Source organism: Parasteatoda tepidariorum, chromosome 11 (assembly GCF_982258835.1).
Source record: "Parasteatoda tepidariorum strain Cologne lab strain chromosome 11, Ptep-v5.0, whole genome shotgun sequence".
In the NCBI taxonomy this organism is placed as follows: Eukaryota; Metazoa; Arthropoda; class Arachnida; order Araneae; family Theridiidae; genus Parasteatoda; species Parasteatoda tepidariorum.
In genome coordinates this window covers 47802644-47822348 of record NC_141765.1, presented here as the reverse complement: position 1 = coordinate 47822348, position 19705 = coordinate 47802644, and the positions used below count along the sequence as shown (strand labels likewise).

The following is a 19705-nucleotide window of genomic DNA, read 5'->3' as shown; positions in this document are numbered from 1 at the left end:
AAGATTGAAACACGAATTTACCATGGTATAAAGGGCATTGAAATGCACGATTTGAAATTTCCATGTTGTAATATTGTATTAAAAACTTGATCTAATTGTAGCCAAATAAAAACGGTTGTTAATAAATATCATTGATAGAATATTACTTTAGCTACTAATTGGAATGAGCTACTCATTAAAATTAAAAATAAATGGACAAAAATAACAAAAAATGCCCTTTTCTTCTAGCAAAAGGTAATTTAAATATTTGCTACTTTGAAATTACTTTTTAGATTATCAAACTTTATAGTCTTGTGTTTGCACAAGTAGTTATTAATTCTAGTCAAAATAATTCTGAAACTTTTTTTTCAGTCTAGTTTTCTTGAAGAGTCTAAGTTGAATCTTTCTCTAGCAAATCTGCATTAAAACAATTCTATCACTGCATATGAATAAGAACTTAGGAAGAAAAAAAGAGGGTGCTAGTAAGGGCAGTATAAATGTCTTGTTAACGAGATTTTAAGAAAGTAACAAAATTTAAATTTTTGATTAGCAGAAGTTTAGGAAAATTTTATCGAAATATAAATTATTGATTCGTGGAAGTCTGTAAATCAATGGTTTTGACATTTACGAAATCCCATGAATTAGTGGAAATATCACAAGCCTTAATGAACATCAGTACTTGGTTTTACCTTTAGAAGCACCATCTTGTTCACTGCTTGCACTGTAACTTTCCGATCTTTTGATATGTGAAGAAGACTCAATACAAGGAGAAGACTCAAAAGACTGACTATCATCAAAGACATTACAAACATTTCCAGTGTCTGTACTTATAGTTATTGATGACCATAATTCATATTCTGTATCTAAATGTTGAATTAATTTATCAACCTATAACAAGCAATTGAATCATATTGGTCCCACAGTTCAAATCATCATATTTCTAAGAGCAAAAAGAACTAATAAATAAATAAATGAAAAAAAAATCAAAAATAATAAAACATCAGAAATTAAGAATTTTGTCTTTTAAAAATCAAAACAAATAAACAAATTAAAACTTGAAATATTTCAAATATGGAACAAATTATCATTTCTTGCTGATTATCAATGGATTGAAGTTAAAAAAGTGATAAACTTGATTTTGTGAATTATAGATCGGTGCAGACAATTCTACAAAAATTTAAAATGTCTATTATGATAATGTCATGATCAAATCACATTTGGCTACATTGAAATGTAATAGGATGGTTACGATTTGAAAAAGAAAATTTTAACGAAAATATACAGAAATTTAAGAAGGTAAATAATTGCCCGTGCAAATTAAGGTTACATAATTTACAAGGGTAATAGAGTAATTATTTTTGTTACATACTATTAGCAACTCATAAATGATGTTATGCAGTCATTTGTTGATAAATTTTTTGTTACTCAGTTTTTAAAAATAACCAGTTAAAATGAGAAAAATCCCTCTTTTAAGAATCAGTAACGCTATAAAATCGCCTTTTAATTAAACATAAAGTTGTGGTCAGAATTTTGCTTTCCCCACTATTTAATACTGTATTTTTTATTAATACATTCCATTTTCACACTTTCTTTATTCTGCTCCCCCTTGTTATCTTTTCCTGTTGTGTTTAAAAAAGAGATTTCTCTTTAAAAAAAATTAATTTGCTATTTTTGTCATCCCCTTCTTCGAGTTTATAATAAATATGAAGAATGTAAGCATGAAGATCATTTCACCTCATCCCCATATTCTTAAAGTTTTGCTAAGGAAAAATAAACCAAATTATTTTTCTTTTTTTCTGTGTTCTTTTTCATAAATAATTTAATTTGGCAATCTTATTTAAAAACAATGAAGAGATGTTTTAAAAGCAGCTGAAATATTTTGTAACTTTAAACACAATAAATCACATCACAGGATGAACCACCACTGGGAGAAACAACTTGCAGACTATTCTAAGTAAATAAAAGCCATATTTTAATTGAAGAAAAATAATAAATAAGTTTTTTATTTGGATCAATGGAATGTTGGTAACAAAGTTTCAATTAAATAGGATATTACCAAATAAAAATGACACTTGTGATATAAACGGAGAAATCTCAGAAAACAAAACAGACTATAGTTTGATAAAAAAAACATAGTCTTATTAATCCATAGAAAAGCATTATTAGATTAATTTTTATATATTTTCAAAATCTTACAAGAAAAAATTTACAGCATTGTGGTTATTTTTCCTCAAACGTAGGAACAATTAAAAAGGGTAAACAAGAAAAAAATAAGTGATGAAAAAGAAGAAATTATGAATCTGATTAAGGGTCTCATGCCTGTCAAGACATTCTAGCTTTTATAGCAACAGAATTAAAACATCTGTCAGAATCTAAAGAGGAAGAATTGATGTAAGTCCCATTAAGTATTTAAAGGGTGATTTCCCTAGGATTAAAATAGAAATCATAATTGAAGAGTTATGGGGATGAAACATGTAAGTGATATTTTCAGAGTGTCTACAATCAGAGGAAGAAGACAAAAGTGGTATCCAAACTATTTCATTATAGAAAGGATGGCTGGCAAATAATTCTTTGCATCATTTTATTTACCACAACCAAATTAAAATAAAATCATGTAAGCAGTTAATAAATACTTTTTAAAATGTCACTTACTCACTTTAATTTCACTCAGCTCTTCAATTCATTCCTTCATCAAGTTACAAAAACAGACAAAATAAGCTACTTTTTTTTAATAAACATATCTCTATTAGCAAATTTAGACTTTGAGCATTTAAATTTGGGAATTAACCACAGTCTGAAAAGTATGATCTCAACAATGTTTAGTTGGGAAACAGTCGAAAGTTAATAGAGATAGGTCAATTTTATTCAGAGCAATTTACCATATCTTTATTACCTTTTAATCAAATTAAGAAAAGAAAAAAATTACTGAACACAATTATAAAACTTGTTTATTCAAAGATAACAAACTGAAAAAAATATCTGAAAAATTATTCTATTTTATTACTTAGTAATGATAAAAAAAACTTGAACTGCAAGGTCAACTTTTTTTTTTTAATAATTTGAAATTCATAATTTTAAATTAAGTTAAAATTTTACATACAAACTATTGAGAACTACTAAACAGTATAGTTATTTAAAAGACACATTTCTAAAATGTAATTTTATAGAAACTATTGTTCTAAACTAAGGATTTTGTCATTTATTTAAAATAACAATAATTAAATACAAAATTCCCTCATAAATCAAAGTTTTTTTAATGAAATATTTTTCAGTTTGTCTAAACAAGCTTTATAATTATGTGCAAATATTTTTTCATTGATGTAAATAGCTTTTTAGATATGCAGCAAATTTAACAATAAGCGATCAATAAGTAAAATTAAGATTGGGGGTTTAGTCAGAGTTCTCAATGGCTCTGACTGAATTATTGGAACCATACTTTTCCGGTTGTAGCTATTCTCCATTATTTGAATGCAAAAAAATTCATATGTAGAAAAAATTCAAATATGTCATTTGTTTTTGTAACATAATAATTCATTCATAGGCAACTTTATAGTAATTGGTAGTCACTTTTTTGTTGTAAAAATTAGTGCTTCAAACAAACTCTTTGTTATTACTTAGTTAAATGTTAAAAACACATTAGGTACTATTGAGGAGGCAGTTAATTAATTTTTCCATGTTCTCGCTTTCTGAAAACTTAATTTAATGAGTGAGTCAAAGAACTCCAAAGAGGTACTATCTATTGATCCATAACATGTATATGTAATGGAAGAAAATAGAAGTGTAGTAAACGAATATATCAGTTTATGATGCTCTTACTATGGATTAAATAAAAATTGATTTAATAAAATGTTTGTTTAAAACTTATACTTTCCGTCATCTTTTTCACATAAACACTATTTTTAAAAATACAATGGAAGTTTCTTGATAAATTTAATATCTGAAAATTTCACAAGACAGAATGTTGTTACTTCACTTATTAAAAATCTTTATATCTCTCTATAACTTACAAACGTTTTTTGATGAGGGTGAGCACTTATGACAATGAGAGGTTTCTTCAAATTTGATTTATTGAAGGTGGTTGATGCCGGGGCAGGATATGGCATAATATAGGCATCAAGATCTTGATGTCTTGAGGATTGAGACTGTAAAAATACAAACAATTTAAAATTAGAAAGCATTAATTACAGAAGCATAATAATAAAAAAACTTTTAAGTGTTTCTCAACATAAATATGTCTTGTTAAAATCTACAGATCTTTTAAATGAGTTACTGTAGTTAAAGAAATATGGCTCTTAACTTTCAGACAGAAAAATTTTAAAACTTTATACTCAATGAAAATAACAGTTGATCTATGAGAGATATAAGTATTCCACAAGTTGAAATATAATAGATTTGAATTAGATGTTCGAATAATACAGTGACTGCAAAATTCCTGGATTATATAATCAACCAGTTTTTAAAATCAAATCTGCAAGAATGGAATTAACCCAATATGAAAACAGGATAACAACATCCTTTATTAAAATCAGTATTGTCATTTTCTAAAGTTTAATTTTTGTAGATAATATGTTTTATGAATGGAATATTTAAAATTTTCTAATTTTTTAAGATCTGCAAGATGTGTAGCATATAAATAACAAATTTTATTCAAATATATATATACACAGTGGGTGGACAAAATAATGGAAACACTTCTATACTAATACATTATTTCAAATTTCTCAAAAAATAATAGGAGAATCATTTTAAAACTTCAGAAGTTCTTAGATCATGTGATATCTCAATCATATCAATGAAGTTTAAAGTTCTTAGAAGTTTGGGGGACCAACAATAAATTACAAACAGAAATTAATGTTTTGGAATACTCTTATGCAAAAAACTGGAACAAGATTTGTAAGTTATTTTGGTTATTATGTGCAATAATTACACAAAATTTTGTAAGCTTAGCTTAAATATTTATAGGGGTATGAACATTTTTATAAAAAAAAAACTAATTTTTTCGGAGAAATTTAAAATAAATTACAAAACTATTGCTTTAAAATTTGAAAAAAATTAGTTTATAACTGCTTTAGATATGAGTAAGGAAAGTAGTTTACAGTAGTGCATGCACTAAAAAATTAAAAAAAAAAAAAATTTTTAATTTTGTAGGGAATCATATTTGGTAACTAATAAAAAAAGTTGGATTTGAATATCTTAAAAATTTAGAAAAGGTTCAAGCAATTTTTTAAGTAGTTTTTGTACTTAAAGCTCAAAATGATAAGGGGGTTTCCACATATTTCATTTTGTACTTTTAAAAGAAGATTTATTAAACAAGACATTGTTGGGGATCATCCCAAGGGCTGCAAGTTTGTCACGGGAAAAAAGACCCCAAATTCGCAGAAAAATCGCGGGAAATTTTGAAAATTACACAAATTCTAAACACAAAAAAATTTATTACATAAATGATGCAAAAGACAGAAATTGCGTAAATAATAAAAAAAAGCTTCAAAATACACAACAAAAGTATTTCTTTGAATTTCAAGCAATATTAATATTTTTATTTAAATGAACAGAATTTTGGTACAATGTATAGTACATTGTCAGATTATTCTCATTTATCCTTCTGCTTTCATCACTTAACACATTTTTATACTTAGAAAACGATCTTTCTACGCCAAAGCTGTTTTTAGGCACCGACAAACTTCAAATTGCCACTTTTGAAGCTTTCGATCTTTGATTTCCAAAACTGAATAAATTTTCCTTCATCAACACGCAATTCCTTTACCGTTGCTTTGTAAGAAGTAATTGCTGTGAAAACTCAAACATTCTACATTCAAACTACTAGATACAAGTCCCTAGTAACTACTAGTCCCCCCTTCATCTAGAAACTGATCCATATTTAATAAATCACAAGAAGTCGCCTAGGAAAAATTAACTGGATATGTAGAGAGGCAGTAGAAATTTCATTGCCCAGTGCAATAGCATGTATAACAATTTTTCTGTCTAAGATTTGATTTATAACATTTTCCTTCTTTTGTGATTCTAATTTCTTTTGTACTCTTACTGACTTCAGGAAGGTAATTACCCTCCTTAGGTGTAGAAAGACCACCTTAGTTGACAAGAGTGTGATTATCTCTTATCTCTGAACTATTTTCATGTCATTTTGCTATTGATTCACTCCACCAAATATCTAATCAATTTTACATGTTCAATTTAAGGTTCAGGAAAAAAAAATTCTGTTTAATAAAAATAATAAATTAAAAAAAAATAACATTTTAAGCAATTTTCGCGCAAGTTAAGACATATTGAGAAATTCACGGATTTTAGGAAAAAAGATGAGAATTTCACGGAAATCACCGTGAAAATTCGCGCCGCGACAAACCTGCTGTCCTAATCATCCCCCATAGAGGTATCATTTTTTTCACCTATTTTCTTTCCTTATTACATCACATTTTGGTGTAACTTTTTTAGTAACGTTTACTATAAGGTATTATCCTTTTTCTATTAATTTCTGTCTTATAATACAAAATACTATTTATAGAAAACCCTTTAACATTTTGAGTTTTCTTTTAAAAAGCACGAAAACTATTTAGAAAATTGCTTGAATCTTTTAAAATTTTTATGATATTCAAATCAGACTTTTTTAATCAGTTGCCAAATACGATTCACTAAAAAAATCATTAAAAAAGTTTAATTTTTCCTGTGCACGTGCAGTATAATAATTAATTATATATTGCACAGTTTTAAACAAATTGTTTTCAAATTCAAAAATTTTGTGATTAATTATAAATTACTCTTAGAATTTTGTTTAACTTTATTTAAGTTATATTTCATATTTATATTCATTATTGTAATTACATTTATATATAAATTTATTATTATTATTATATTTATATATTATTATATTTATTATTATAATTATATTTTTAAAGTTATAGCAAAAAAACCTAAGACAAAAAAAATTAGTTCCTTATAAAAAATCTCCATATCTGCTTAAGCTATGCTTATAAAACTTCGTATATTTATTGCATATAATAACAAAAATAACTGTCAAAAGTTACAAATCTATTGCTACAACTTTTGGCATAAGGTGTTCAAAAACATTATTTTCTGTTTGTAATTAATTGTCGGCCATTCAAAAATTTAAAACTTCGTTATATGCATGAGAAATTGCATGATTTAAAATCTGAAGTTTTAAAATGGTTTTATTATTATTTCTTGAGAAAAATGAAAAAATGTATTAGTATAGAAGTGTTTCCATTATTTTGTCCACCTGTATAGTTGTACACATAAATGCATGCAAATATATATTTAAACATAATAGGATTAGAAAAATAATAAAAATAACAAAAAATTAATGGAAAAACGTAGAGATTTTCATCAGGATGAATTCCTTTACGATAGTATTACATTGTACATGCACACAAGTAGGCATATATATATGCAACATAAAAAGTTTCAACTACTCTTTTTATGTTATTCCTTTATTGAAATCTTTTTCTTAATTTTTTATTCTAAACTTAACATGCTTTCTCACACTTTAATATTCACATCCTGTCTTTTAATTAATTTTATGTTTTAAGTTAACATTTTTGATTCTCATTAACAGTTTGATTAATTAACATTTTTGATTCTCCTTTTCATGGAATCGTGAGAAAGACTTTTCCCCTTGACCTAGTTTATAGACCAAGAATAATTATTAAGAATTCCCTTATTCCCTAAAACGAAAAGTTTCATGGATTTATTTTGCAAGATTTTCCCTAACTTTTATTAAGGAGCACTTTGATTTTGTGATGCTTGAATATTCATTCTCTAATTATGATGGTTAAATAAAATTAATTTCCTAAAATCCGTTTTGCTTGTTTGTCCTGCTCGCACAACTGCCACCCTAATATATATGTGTATATATATATAGTATATGTGCATATATATGTGTTAAAATATATATCTATATATATGTGTCTTTTTTTATTAACTTCATGAAAATAAAAAATTTATATAATGCAACTTGCAAATGGCATAAAATATGCAAAATAGAACTTTGAATGAGTACTAAACAATTTGTCTTGTAAGTACAAATAATAAATTGGGAAAAAAACTTCAGCTTCTACTATATTACATAAAATTAAAGAAAAAAATCCTTATATTTTCGGTAATGCTAAAGTTTTCAAGGACTTCTTTTTTCCTTAAGAATAAAATCTTCTTAAAGTAGTTCAAAGGCTGTAATTTTAAATGAAAGTTTAATTATCTTGTGAAAAGAAGATTAAGAAAAGCATTAATTGTTTAAAAAGAAAAAAATAAGTTATCAGATTGCTTAAAATATCTACATAAGCTTTTGCTTAACCATTTTGAAATTCATATGCAACTTACATCATATAATGAGGAACTGTCAGGTGTAGAAATATCACATTCAGAACATAACTGTTTTATTTTTTTTGCAACTCTATGAACAGATCTTGGGTTCCATTGTGCAATATCATTTCCCACTAAGAAATCTGCTTCTGTTTAAAAAAAATTTGAACATTGTCATATAAGTTTCATGTAACAGTATATGTATAGAATAAAAAAGCATTATAAAAATTTTTCAAAGATTTGTCACTTAATATTAAATTTTCAATGAAAAATATATTATTCTGAACATGGGAACTATTTCAAGATAACTCTAGGAACCATTTTTAACTATTATTTCAATTGTTATTCATCTATTTTTAAAACAAATTAAATCAGCATAACAAAATTTCATTAGTTTTTTTCTAAAAGTGTACAACTTAAATTAGGTACTAGTACTACTGGTAAATGGAGTAAATCTACAATATACTACTGATTACTCATGTTTAATTTAGTAAAATGCTTTTGTTTTTGATTACATCAGTTTTTAGATCAATTAGAATATTATGAACAACATTATTCTAATCAGTAACACAAGAAAAAAATAATGATTCAAAATATGCAACAAAAAAAAATAATTAACGGTGGATCCAAATTTAAATACTGTATTTTTTTATTTAGAAAAAAAAATTATGGTAGTAAGTCATTTTATGTTAAATTAGACCTTTTTCGGATATAAAATGATATGCACAATATCAATCTTTTTAAAGTTAATTGAATAATAGTTTAAGTTAGTCTAGTTAAGTTATAAAACAATAAATGGACTCAAAAATATCAAAGTGTACTAGCAGCTAACTTTTCATTTTAAAATTCCTTGTTACATGATTACACTACAAGAAGTACATTAATTCTTCACATTCTATAAAACTATGGATGAAATCAAAAGAAAGAAAATTATTTTTTACACTGGAATGTAATTTAGGTTAGACCACCATGAAAACCCTTCTCAGTACGAAAGCCAAAAAAGTTTATAATATAGAACACAGATTTTCCAAAAGTAAAATAAGAAGAATTAGATTCTGCAAAACCACGAAAAAAATATTGATGCCAAAACTGCTTTGAAACTTTTTTCTTTAGCAATATATTTTTCTCTAGAACTAAACTATTGGCTCTATACTCTTTTTCTAGCTTTTGTAGATGCAAATAACTATCTAAGACCCATTGTTGGAGACAGGTCCGAATTAAGAGAATTTGCTTATTTTGTGTAATTTAAAAAAACAAACAAAACAAACTGAGCCAAATGTGAAACTAATGCTTTGAAACAAAGATATAAACCTTGTGCGCTGAATACGTAAGTGTATACCTGTCAGAGGTGATTTTCTCACAAAGTGAAAAGCACTTAAAACTTCATGTGCAAAAACTCGATATGAGGATATCAATTTATATACCAGACATGATTAATATAATTTTTTAAACTAAGATTCAAAATTAAATTACCAACCAATGAAGAATATCACAACTTTAAGGTAACTAATTTAAGATAACTTAGTTCACTTAAGATAACTTAGTTTAGAATCACGATATTGGATTTTAAAACCACATGAATATGGATTGCAATATTGAATTTTAAAAACAAAGCGTGACATTGGATTTAAATCAAGTGAATACGAATTGCAATATCTAACATTTAAATCAAGTATAAATACTAAAACAGATGTTTGATACTACAAATGCCTGAGAATGAAATGCAATATTTATTTTAATAATGAGTAAATACACACATTGGGATATTAGATTTTCAAAATGCTTGAACACCAATCATACTGTGCGATTTTTCAGTCACGTAAATAAAAAAATGCCATGTGTAACTTACAGGGATGAGAGTAGTCAGAAAGAAAAAAAGAGGAAATCCAAAAAACAAAAAAAAAGAAAGAAAAAAAAAATATATATATATATATATATATATATATATATATATATATAAACAAAAATTTGACCAAAAAGTGTGATTTTTAAACTTGTAAACCATGTGAATATAAATCCCGATATGAGACTTTTAAATCACGTAAATATGAAACTCTACATCGAATTTAAAAAAATGCGAAAATAGAAATCATGATTTTTTAATTTTTTGATCGCGATGCATAATTTTTAAATCTCGCGATATTACAACCACAAAAACGAATCATGATATTGGATTTTAAGCTCACGTGAATACGAATTGCTACATAGGGCTTTAAAAGCTCGTAAATACAAATCGCGATATTGATTTTTTAAATCTCGTAAGTAAGAATCGCACTGTACAATATTTAAATCGCCTGAATAAGAATCGCAACGTTCAACTTTTAAATCAGGTAAATACGAAAATCGAGATTTGATAATAAAATCGAGATTTTAAAAATGCATAAATACAAAACACGATATTGGATTTTTAAATGTCGTAAATAAGAATCATAATATACGATATTTAAATAGCGTAAATAAGAATCGCAATGTGCAACTTTTAAATCAGGTAAATACGAAAATCGATGATTGATATTAAAATCGCGTGAATAAAAATTGAGATCTGAATTACGAAAATACGAGCTATCCAGCCGACGGATAAAAAATACGGAAAATCTTATTTTCTGTGCGTGAAATCGGAGAAAATAGCTAAATTAAGTAAAAATACGGAAGGGTTAGCAGATAGGGCGTAGATTGAATTTTCTGTTTATCTTTGAAAATCGTAAATAAATATAATTATTTTACTTCAATGACTGAATTTTAAAAAAAAACGGGATATTTATTTAAAAAAACGAAACTTTTAGAGAATCGGAGTTTTTGATAAAAAGGCTGAAATTCGAGAGACAAAAAACATCTCATCCCTGTATAAAGGTCAACCAGTTTTATCCCAAGGAAATGATTTTTAGAGAAACTTTAGAGGGAGGAAAAGGGACTTCAACAATTTCCCTCCGCGGAAAATTAAATTCCTCATAAAACATTTTAACTTGGGCAAAAAAAAATTTCAGCGGAAATTAGCGGGAAAAATGGAAAAATCTGAAAAAAAGCGGAAATCCGTGGAAGAATCTCATCCCTGAACTTATGATATTAAAATTGCGTGAATATGGATCACGGTATAAGCGGGTTCATATATTTAAAAAAGCAAAACCAAAAGAATTAAAGCCCTTAGTAATTGAAAAATATGTTAAACCTGGATGTTTTAAAAATGTGAACAGTTTACTGGTGGATTACGATAGGCTGCTTGATGTGGATAAAGAGATGAAAAAGAAAATAGCTCTCACATTTGACAAGTGCATACAAAAATTCCATATTTCATTTATTTTAATAGAATATTTCAGTTGGAAAAAACACATTTACGAATCAATTGCTAGCAATAAAGTATATTTAAGATTATTGTAAAATAAAGCAATTATCTAACCCTCTAAAAGTTAGCTGTCTAACTTATTTCATAGGCTAATCATGCAACATGAAAATTTATAAAATTAAACTTCTAATATTTTTAAGCAATTTGATTGATAATTTCTAAGAATTACTATATCTGTTTTAAACTAACATTGCGATAATAACTTTAAAAGTATACTGAAATTATCTACTCATAAACCTCATTATTATAAATTGATTGCAGGAAAATTCATTGAAATGAGGAATTTCTACTTTAATAAAATAAATATCAGTTAAAATTGAATAATTTTAGTAAGTAATTAAATAACTTTTCACAGGGGTAGCAAGAAAAAAGTAAGAAATTTTTAAGTTAATATTAACTTAAAAGAGATAAATAAAAGATTTAAAACTATAATAGAAAAGATAAAAAAAAATTTTAGGCATATATAATATACCACTTATAAAATCCTCTTTTGATATCCATGGGATATATTGTAAGGAGAGAAATTGTATGGCTAACTGATCAGGAGGCCATTTATCAAGGAAACTGATAGGAATGATAAGTTTGTCTTTATCATCAGCCAGCTTAGCCTAAAATAAACAAGACAGTTAAAATAATAGGTTAAAAGGCAATTATTTCTATTTTATTATAATATGCAATGAAATCAGACAACAAAAATAGAATTAAAAAACAATTATTAAACCTCAATAATTTTGTTTTAGAATGAAAAATAGTAAAGTATGAAAATTTACACCATTAATTTTAACATAAAGACTACTGTTTTAGCAAAACAGCTCATAAATTGTTGCAGATTAAAATGTTTTAATCATCTAGATTGCTTATACACAGTTTGTCAAAGCACATCATATTAGAATAACTATATCTTATATACAGAGGGGTTAGGCTGCCTGAAAGGGAAGCTAATGGTTGCAGGTTCAAATCCCACTTGGGGCATAGATGTCTCTCTCTGTTGGGTAATTGCGGTCTTCCCGTATGAGCTGGAATCTGTGCAATGTGGTGTGGGTATTATTGCTCAACTTTGAGGGTTCATAGGTGCCCAACAGGAAATGCTAATTGAGCAACTCCTGTGGCATCTTCTGTGGCAAAAAACATAATAGTTCAGAGCCAGCTGTTAGAAAAAAATATTTTTAATCTTTACCAGATTAAGAAAAAGACACAGTCTCAAAAATGTCTTTTAATTTGCATAAATTTTTACTTCATACTTTATTAAAGAGTAAATGTTTTTGAATATTTTTAAATTCATGCACATTGTATAATTTGAGAAAAATAAAATCTATAAATTGTACTTGCAGTACATTCTGTGAACATAAGATTAAAGAAACTCATAGATTACTAAATTCTTCAAGATTTCAAATAAACAAATCAACAATAAAATTAAGGAGTTAACACACCAGTTAATTTAAAAAAAAAAAGGCTGACTAATAATATAAAATTGTCTAATGAAGTAAGTGATAATATTTCCAAATGAAATTAATAAGAGCAATTACAAGAAATTACTTCTCTATTAGTCCATTTCGTTTCTCCATAACGATTGGTTACAAGGGCAACAAATGCTGTACAATTGTTTAAGGCTGTATTAACAACATCTTGCCAATCCTGACCAGCATAAATGTCATCAATATCCTACAATTTAAAAACAATAACAGCACTAAAAATTTAATGATATAGTAACAAACTGTATTTAAAAAAAATCTTACATAAATTAGATATTTTTACAAGCATAAAATGAAAAATTAGTTAAAAAAACAAAACAAAACAAGATAAAAAAGTGGGACGGTCCACTCATCCTTTGGTCAAAAGTTGGTAAATATTTGCAGCAACTTATTTCTCCCAGTGAAATATACTCCCAACTATCGCCAATAGATAGCAGCCAACCGAGAATTTTCCACCCTTGAAAAACCATGTAATGAGGATTGAATCTTCTTTCTAGTTTGAATCGGTTCTGTAGCACCAGAGAAGTAACCTATCCTAACCTTTATACCTTTTAAAATCCCACTTTGCCCTTTGTCCGGTTTTTCGTCGCATATAGTTTTATCAACCATATAGTTAGTAGCACATACTTTTTTCTCTCTTCGGGTTCTTATTTTCTAAAGTTATGACAGATTACTTAAAAAAGAAAAAAATTTCTTTTAGTGCATAGTTTAAACTTTAAAGTTATTTCCTTTAAGGAGACTACAAATAATTGTGCCCCTTCACATCAATGAAAAATTGAACAGTGATTGGGAAAATAAACAGGCTGGGTTCTAGATAATTCCAAAATCAAAAAGAGCCATGGAACAGCTTATTCCTCTAAGATTAACAGTATAAAAAAAATAGTTAAGTTGTACTAGTATTGAAGCTAACATAAGATGGGCATTCAAAACAAGCAGCAATTTTTGTGCATCAGCATGTTGGTGTCTGTGGCTAAGTGGTATAGATTACCACTGTGTTTCCTTCTGGCATACTCATTAGCATTGGCAAAAAAGGGTGGATAAACAAAACCAGAGCAGTGAAATAAGGGAAAAATGTGAGAACAACAGGCCAGGAACCATATTGAAGAAGAAATTCCTTTTGGGTGTGGCATATGTCGGTTGCGTACCACTGTCAAGAAGTAAAAAAAGAGACGGTAAGTTAAAAAAAAACATTGCTTGTGGTCATCCTAGGAAGGTTGGCATTCATTCTTTAACCACGAGATATATGCTTTAATAAGCCTTTTGAGGACAACGTGAGAAAATATTGGGCAGATTAGATAAGTTTTGGCTTGCCTGCAGAAACAAAAAGAGGAAGTCTAAGGAAACCAAATATTGTTTTGATTGTGCAATGGGTGAAGGATGCTTGGGAAGCAACACTAAAAAAATGGTAACTAAGTCATTAAAAAATGCTGTATAAGTTATCCACTCAATGTTACCGAAGATGATGTGATATATAATGATTCAGATGAAAGCACTCTGAAAATACCTACACAGGCACTGAAGTTTATGATGATGCACTAATGGCAGAAAGACTTTAACAATTTGGTGAATCTGACTCAGAAACGAACTTTGATAGATTCTGATATCAAAGTGTATGTCAAATTAATAATTCCTTTTAAACTTCGAAGTCTTCTTAGTTTCTTAATGCCTGGAAAAATTTATGAAAAAGAAAATTTTTGATTTCCCTAAATAAAAGAATGGCCGACTGGCCTGTGAAGGGGGCAGGGAACTGTCCTTGCATTAGAAAGGTTCTGGGATCGAATCCCGAGCAAGGCATGGTTGTTCTTTCCTTCTCTGTACTATCTGTCCGCACTGCAGGAGCACTGTTGGCCCACCTAATATGGTGCCCCTGAAAGAGAGGCCAACAAAATTACCCTGTAATAGCCTGAATTGACGGATGTTAACAGAAGTGGGCATTGGAAAAAAAAATCTTTTCAGAATGGGGGCTAGACTTATGCGCGAGCATATATGGTACACATATGTTACAAAATACAAAGTTCGTTTAGCAAACATTTTATCAGAGTAATCATAGTTTGATCTCAGTTTTATAATAATCTTTTCAATCAAAACAATTTCTTTGACATTCTTACCTCAGTTCATGTGGGGTATTAATGTGTTCAAAAGCAAGCTCAGACATGCCATCCTGAGACAATGAAAACATACAGTAATAAATTCAAATAAAAAAAAATAATAAATTACTTTTATTTACACCCATAGAAATTTTAGCATTAACACACATTAATAGTGATAAAATTTGAGAATAATGCCTCAAACAAGAAGAATTTTTAAAACAGACAGATAAATTTCGACCAGCTGATATAAGAAATTTCAAAGCCCACTGAAGAGTGGACTATGATGTCCTAATAAAAACAAATTTCCATTCATAAAAATCAAAGCTGGAATTTTAGGTAAGATAATTACAAGGTTGATCATGCACCAATGCACTTTAAAATTTATTGTAAGAAGAAAACTAGGTGTTAAAATTTTTCTATGTAACAAAAATAAATTCATTTCAGTATGTGAATTATCTTTTTGAAATGATAATAGATCAACAAATGATAATAACCATGTAATAACAATTAAAACAAGTACAAATATATCAGGATTAGATGCAAATACTAGAAAAATTTTTTAGGCAAAAATAATGAGAAACTATGCACATTACAAATATTTAAGAACATTCCCAAGATACTTACAAGAAATACACTATCAATACCCATATTGATAAGCTCATTCTTTAAATCTTTGGCATGGGTCATAGCCTCTGCATGAACATAGCTAATTAGAATGGAAGTAGAAGAATTTATCTTCTGAGATGTTACTTGAAATTCCTTTTTATCTGATAGCCTATACATTAAGAAAGATTTAATTTTTTTTAAAAATCAGAACATGCAATTGAAAATCAAATATCTTAAAAATTAAATCTCGTACACAAATTAAATATGAATTCCCATTTTAAACTTTTATCATAACTTACTGATAAATTAAGTACTGCCAAATGCATAATTACGCATAATGCATATGATAAATTAAGTACTGCAATGAGTTAATTTGAAACTTTTTTTTTTACTGAAATAATTCTTTTTAAAATGCAAAGCATAATAAATTATGTTATCAGTTTAAAATTATAAAATAAAACACATAATTTTCTCTAAAGTTAATGTATGGAGTTTCTAGAAGCATTGTAAACATTCATGAAATAAAATGAGCTTATCTCTTTGTTGCACATGGTTATGTTCCCTTTTATTTTTCAATGTATAAATTCTTAATATGCCTTACAATATACAAAAAAATCTTTAAAAAAAATTTTCTAAGCATTACAAGAATATAATTTAAGATTTTAATTAATATGCAGAAATGTTCATTAAATTTAAATAATAATTGTGAATGCATGAACATGTCATAAAAGACAAATATATACAATAGGCATTCACATTTCATTAATAAATAATTACATGTTCACTAAATAGTTTAATCTTTCTTTTGTAATAACAAAATTTTTATCAAATAAAATATTAGAAAACAAAAATGAGATTCAAAAATATGAAGTAAAATAAATTTTTAGTATATGTTAAAGTGTAAAATATAAATTTTATTTCAAGTATCTTGACAATTTCATGAAACCAAAAATAAAAATTTCTCTTTATTTGTTATTACAGTGCAGAACCTGTTATCCGGAAATCAGAAAACCGGAAAACCAAAAAACCGGAACGAAATTCGATTACTTTTCCCACCATTAAAAAAAAAAAAATTTTTTTTTTCCTCATAAGATTTTAGGATTTTTCTTTCTTTTTTGAAAGATGTTTACCTTACCATCATTTTGGAAATAATCATTAGTGTATTACTTCATCGTTTTTTCTTCTTTTTAAGATTATTTCCAAATATTTTTTTTTAGTTGGGTTTACAATAAAAAAACGGCTTTTTGTAGAGATTCAGAAAACCGGAAAAATCAGTTATCCGGAATAGCAATTGTCCCAATCGCCCAGTCCCAATAGATATTTTTGTAAATGGTACAGTAAACGGAAACAGGTACAGTCTATAATAGTCAGTATCAATATAAAACGTGGAATTCATAGGAAACGTAGAATAGGAAATATAAAACGGGGGTATTTTGGTCTAATCTTAACATACTCAATACCAATTTTTGTTGTAACTGAAATTTTTTTCTCTACACATTCTTTGTCTAAAAAAATCTTAAGTTCTGTATTTTTGTAATATAACTTGACAACTTATGTTCTTAAAATATTGAGAAATTTTTATAGATCTACTAAGATTAATATGAGTCAATACTGAAATACATCAAACACACAGTTTATTTAAACACAATTTTATAAAATTGACTGTTACACATGTTCAGAAAACAAAAAATTACCTGTTTATTATATTTTCCTTAGGCAAAAAAAATAATTGCAGGTGCTTATGCATAAAAATTTTTTTATATTTATTTACATTTCAATATAGAGCCATTTTATGCTGATTTTTTTCCAAACCGTGCTCTTTATAAAATTCATTGATACAATTTTATTTAAACCAATATTTAATAAATGCTGTTTGTTTAGAATTAGCACTATTATTTTAAGAGATATTCAATATTTGTAAATGCCACATTGTCAAATTTTTCGTTGCATATTCTGTAGGAAAAAAAAAAGATTTTTTTTTCTTAATTGAAATTAGAATGTTTAAAGAATTATAATCTAACTACATGGTTTCTTAGTTTAGATTAGTTAAGTGTTTTTGTTTTTACAACTGAGCAGTTCCATGGTGTCGGCGTAAAAAATTAATATAAATTTCTTAGAAAAACTATCTCATAAAACAAAAGTTTATAATCATCAAATATTTAATACATCATAACCTATCGAAAAACAATTTGTTTTATAAAAACTGATTATAATAAGCTCAAATTAAATAGATAAAATTGTAGGGATGTAAACGTACAAAAACAAAAAATGATAACTCATGTATCTTGAGAATCTTAGTAGTAAAACAAAATGTGAAATGTTTCTACACATTTGTGCAAGATAACCTGTTTTGTTACAGCGTACTTTAATTATTATTGTTTCCATTTTCTTTATTAGTGTGAATTTTCTTTAAAAAAAATTGTTCTTAGTTAGAGATTCACTTACCACAGTTAAAAATTTCAAATGATGTAGCCCTTCATTTAACAGCTTATAATTTATTAAAAACTGATATTTATAAGTTAAAAGTCATTATTTCTAAATCTTCAATTTTTTCCCTTTGAAATGATATATTGTTTACTTAATATTAAGTTTAAAATTTCGCTCATCCGGGAGACCAACTTGAAACCTGTACAGTTCAGAACAGAAAAACAAAATTTTGTTTCCCTTTTCTAATAAATACATATGAATAATTTTTTTTATATTCGAAGTTTATACATCATTTAACATCTTTCCTAGAGATTTCTAAGTCTCTGTTGGCTTTTTAAGGTAAAAGCATTATCATCTCTGGAATGAAAGCAACATTTACGAAACTGATGTCATTGTAATAATTACCTAATTCGAATTTTGAATCAAAAAACAAATATTTATCATCAAAACTGCAAAATTAAATGTTAACATCTAGTTCGTTCATTTAAAAATCTTTTTTAAAATAAAATATGTTACAAAAGGTTAAAATGAAATCAAGAAAATTAGCATCAATGAATTGTAACGATTTTGCTATTAGCAATTCAAGAAAATTAGTGGTTGGCTTTGCCGAGAAAAAAAATTCATTGGATGGAGAACAAAAGCTTTCAAAAAAGAGTGCAAGATAAAATCTACTATTAAATTGTAACCAATTATTTTTTAGAGAATTTCAATAAATTAAAAATATTAAAACATTATGAAGAAAAAGAAAAAAATACCCCCAATGCCTCGGAACAAACTTGAATGAAAAATGAATTTAGCCCACGGATTAGAAGAAGATTAAAAAAAATCTACATTTCTAAACAGAAGAAAATATCCTAACCCTTTCTTCCACCTCCACCACAATCTTTGCCTTTCCTAAACTGCTTAGTCCATAATCTCCAAAGAGGTCAAAGGTTCCTCCATTGATTTAGCAACCATAGGAGAGTTTCATAAGGCATTCTAGTTTAGCAGGGTAATAATGGAGAGAATTTTAATGCGAGCAAAGTATTGCTAAGTTGATATTACTTCAACTGTTTAACGATAAATTTCCGTTCAAGTACAGTGGGTATAGCGGACAGTAAAATAATTTAAATTAGGAAAAATTCCCGCTTCTCTTCAAAATTCCAGATTTTTCCAAGTTGTTATCCAAATTCAGTGCTTCAAGTGCACTAAACCTATATTGGAGCAACTTTGGAGCAGAGAAATTCTCACTTTGGAGCAACAAAACTCTATTTTGGAGCAGCAAAATTAGCTAATTAAGAGCACCTTTCTTAGAAAGAAAAAAATAACTGCAGTTATGGTAGTTAATATGTATGTGTGTGTATATATATATATATATAGGTAAATTAACCCATTAAATCAAAGGGAAAAATACTTTATTTTAACATTTACTTTTAAAATGAAAATATGTTTAGATTAAAAGACAATCTGCAGCAAGAAAG

At 27.1% G+C, this 19705-nt stretch overlaps 1 protein-coding gene across 3 annotated transcripts in view; it reads right to left on the bottom strand.

Moving 5' to 3' along the window:
- LOC107439186 (uncharacterized) overlaps nt 1–19705 on the bottom strand; it is a 62052-nt gene that overhangs the window by 20485 nt on the left and 21862 nt on the right. For all 3 annotated transcript variants that reach the window (XM_016051691.3, XM_016051692.3, XM_016051693.3), the window contains exons 6-11: nt 15837–15987; nt 13187–13312; nt 12123–12258; nt 8329–8459; nt 3987–4121; nt 669–867 (exon numbers count right to left, since the gene is read on the bottom strand). In XM_016051691.3, the coding sequence (XP_015907177.1) occupies nt 669–867; nt 3987–4121; nt 8329–8459; nt 12123–12258; nt 13187–13312; nt 15837–15987 (878 nt within the window). The remainder of the gene's footprint in view (nt 1–668; nt 868–3986; nt 4122–8328; nt 8460–12122; nt 12259–13186; nt 13313–15836; nt 15988–19705) is intronic.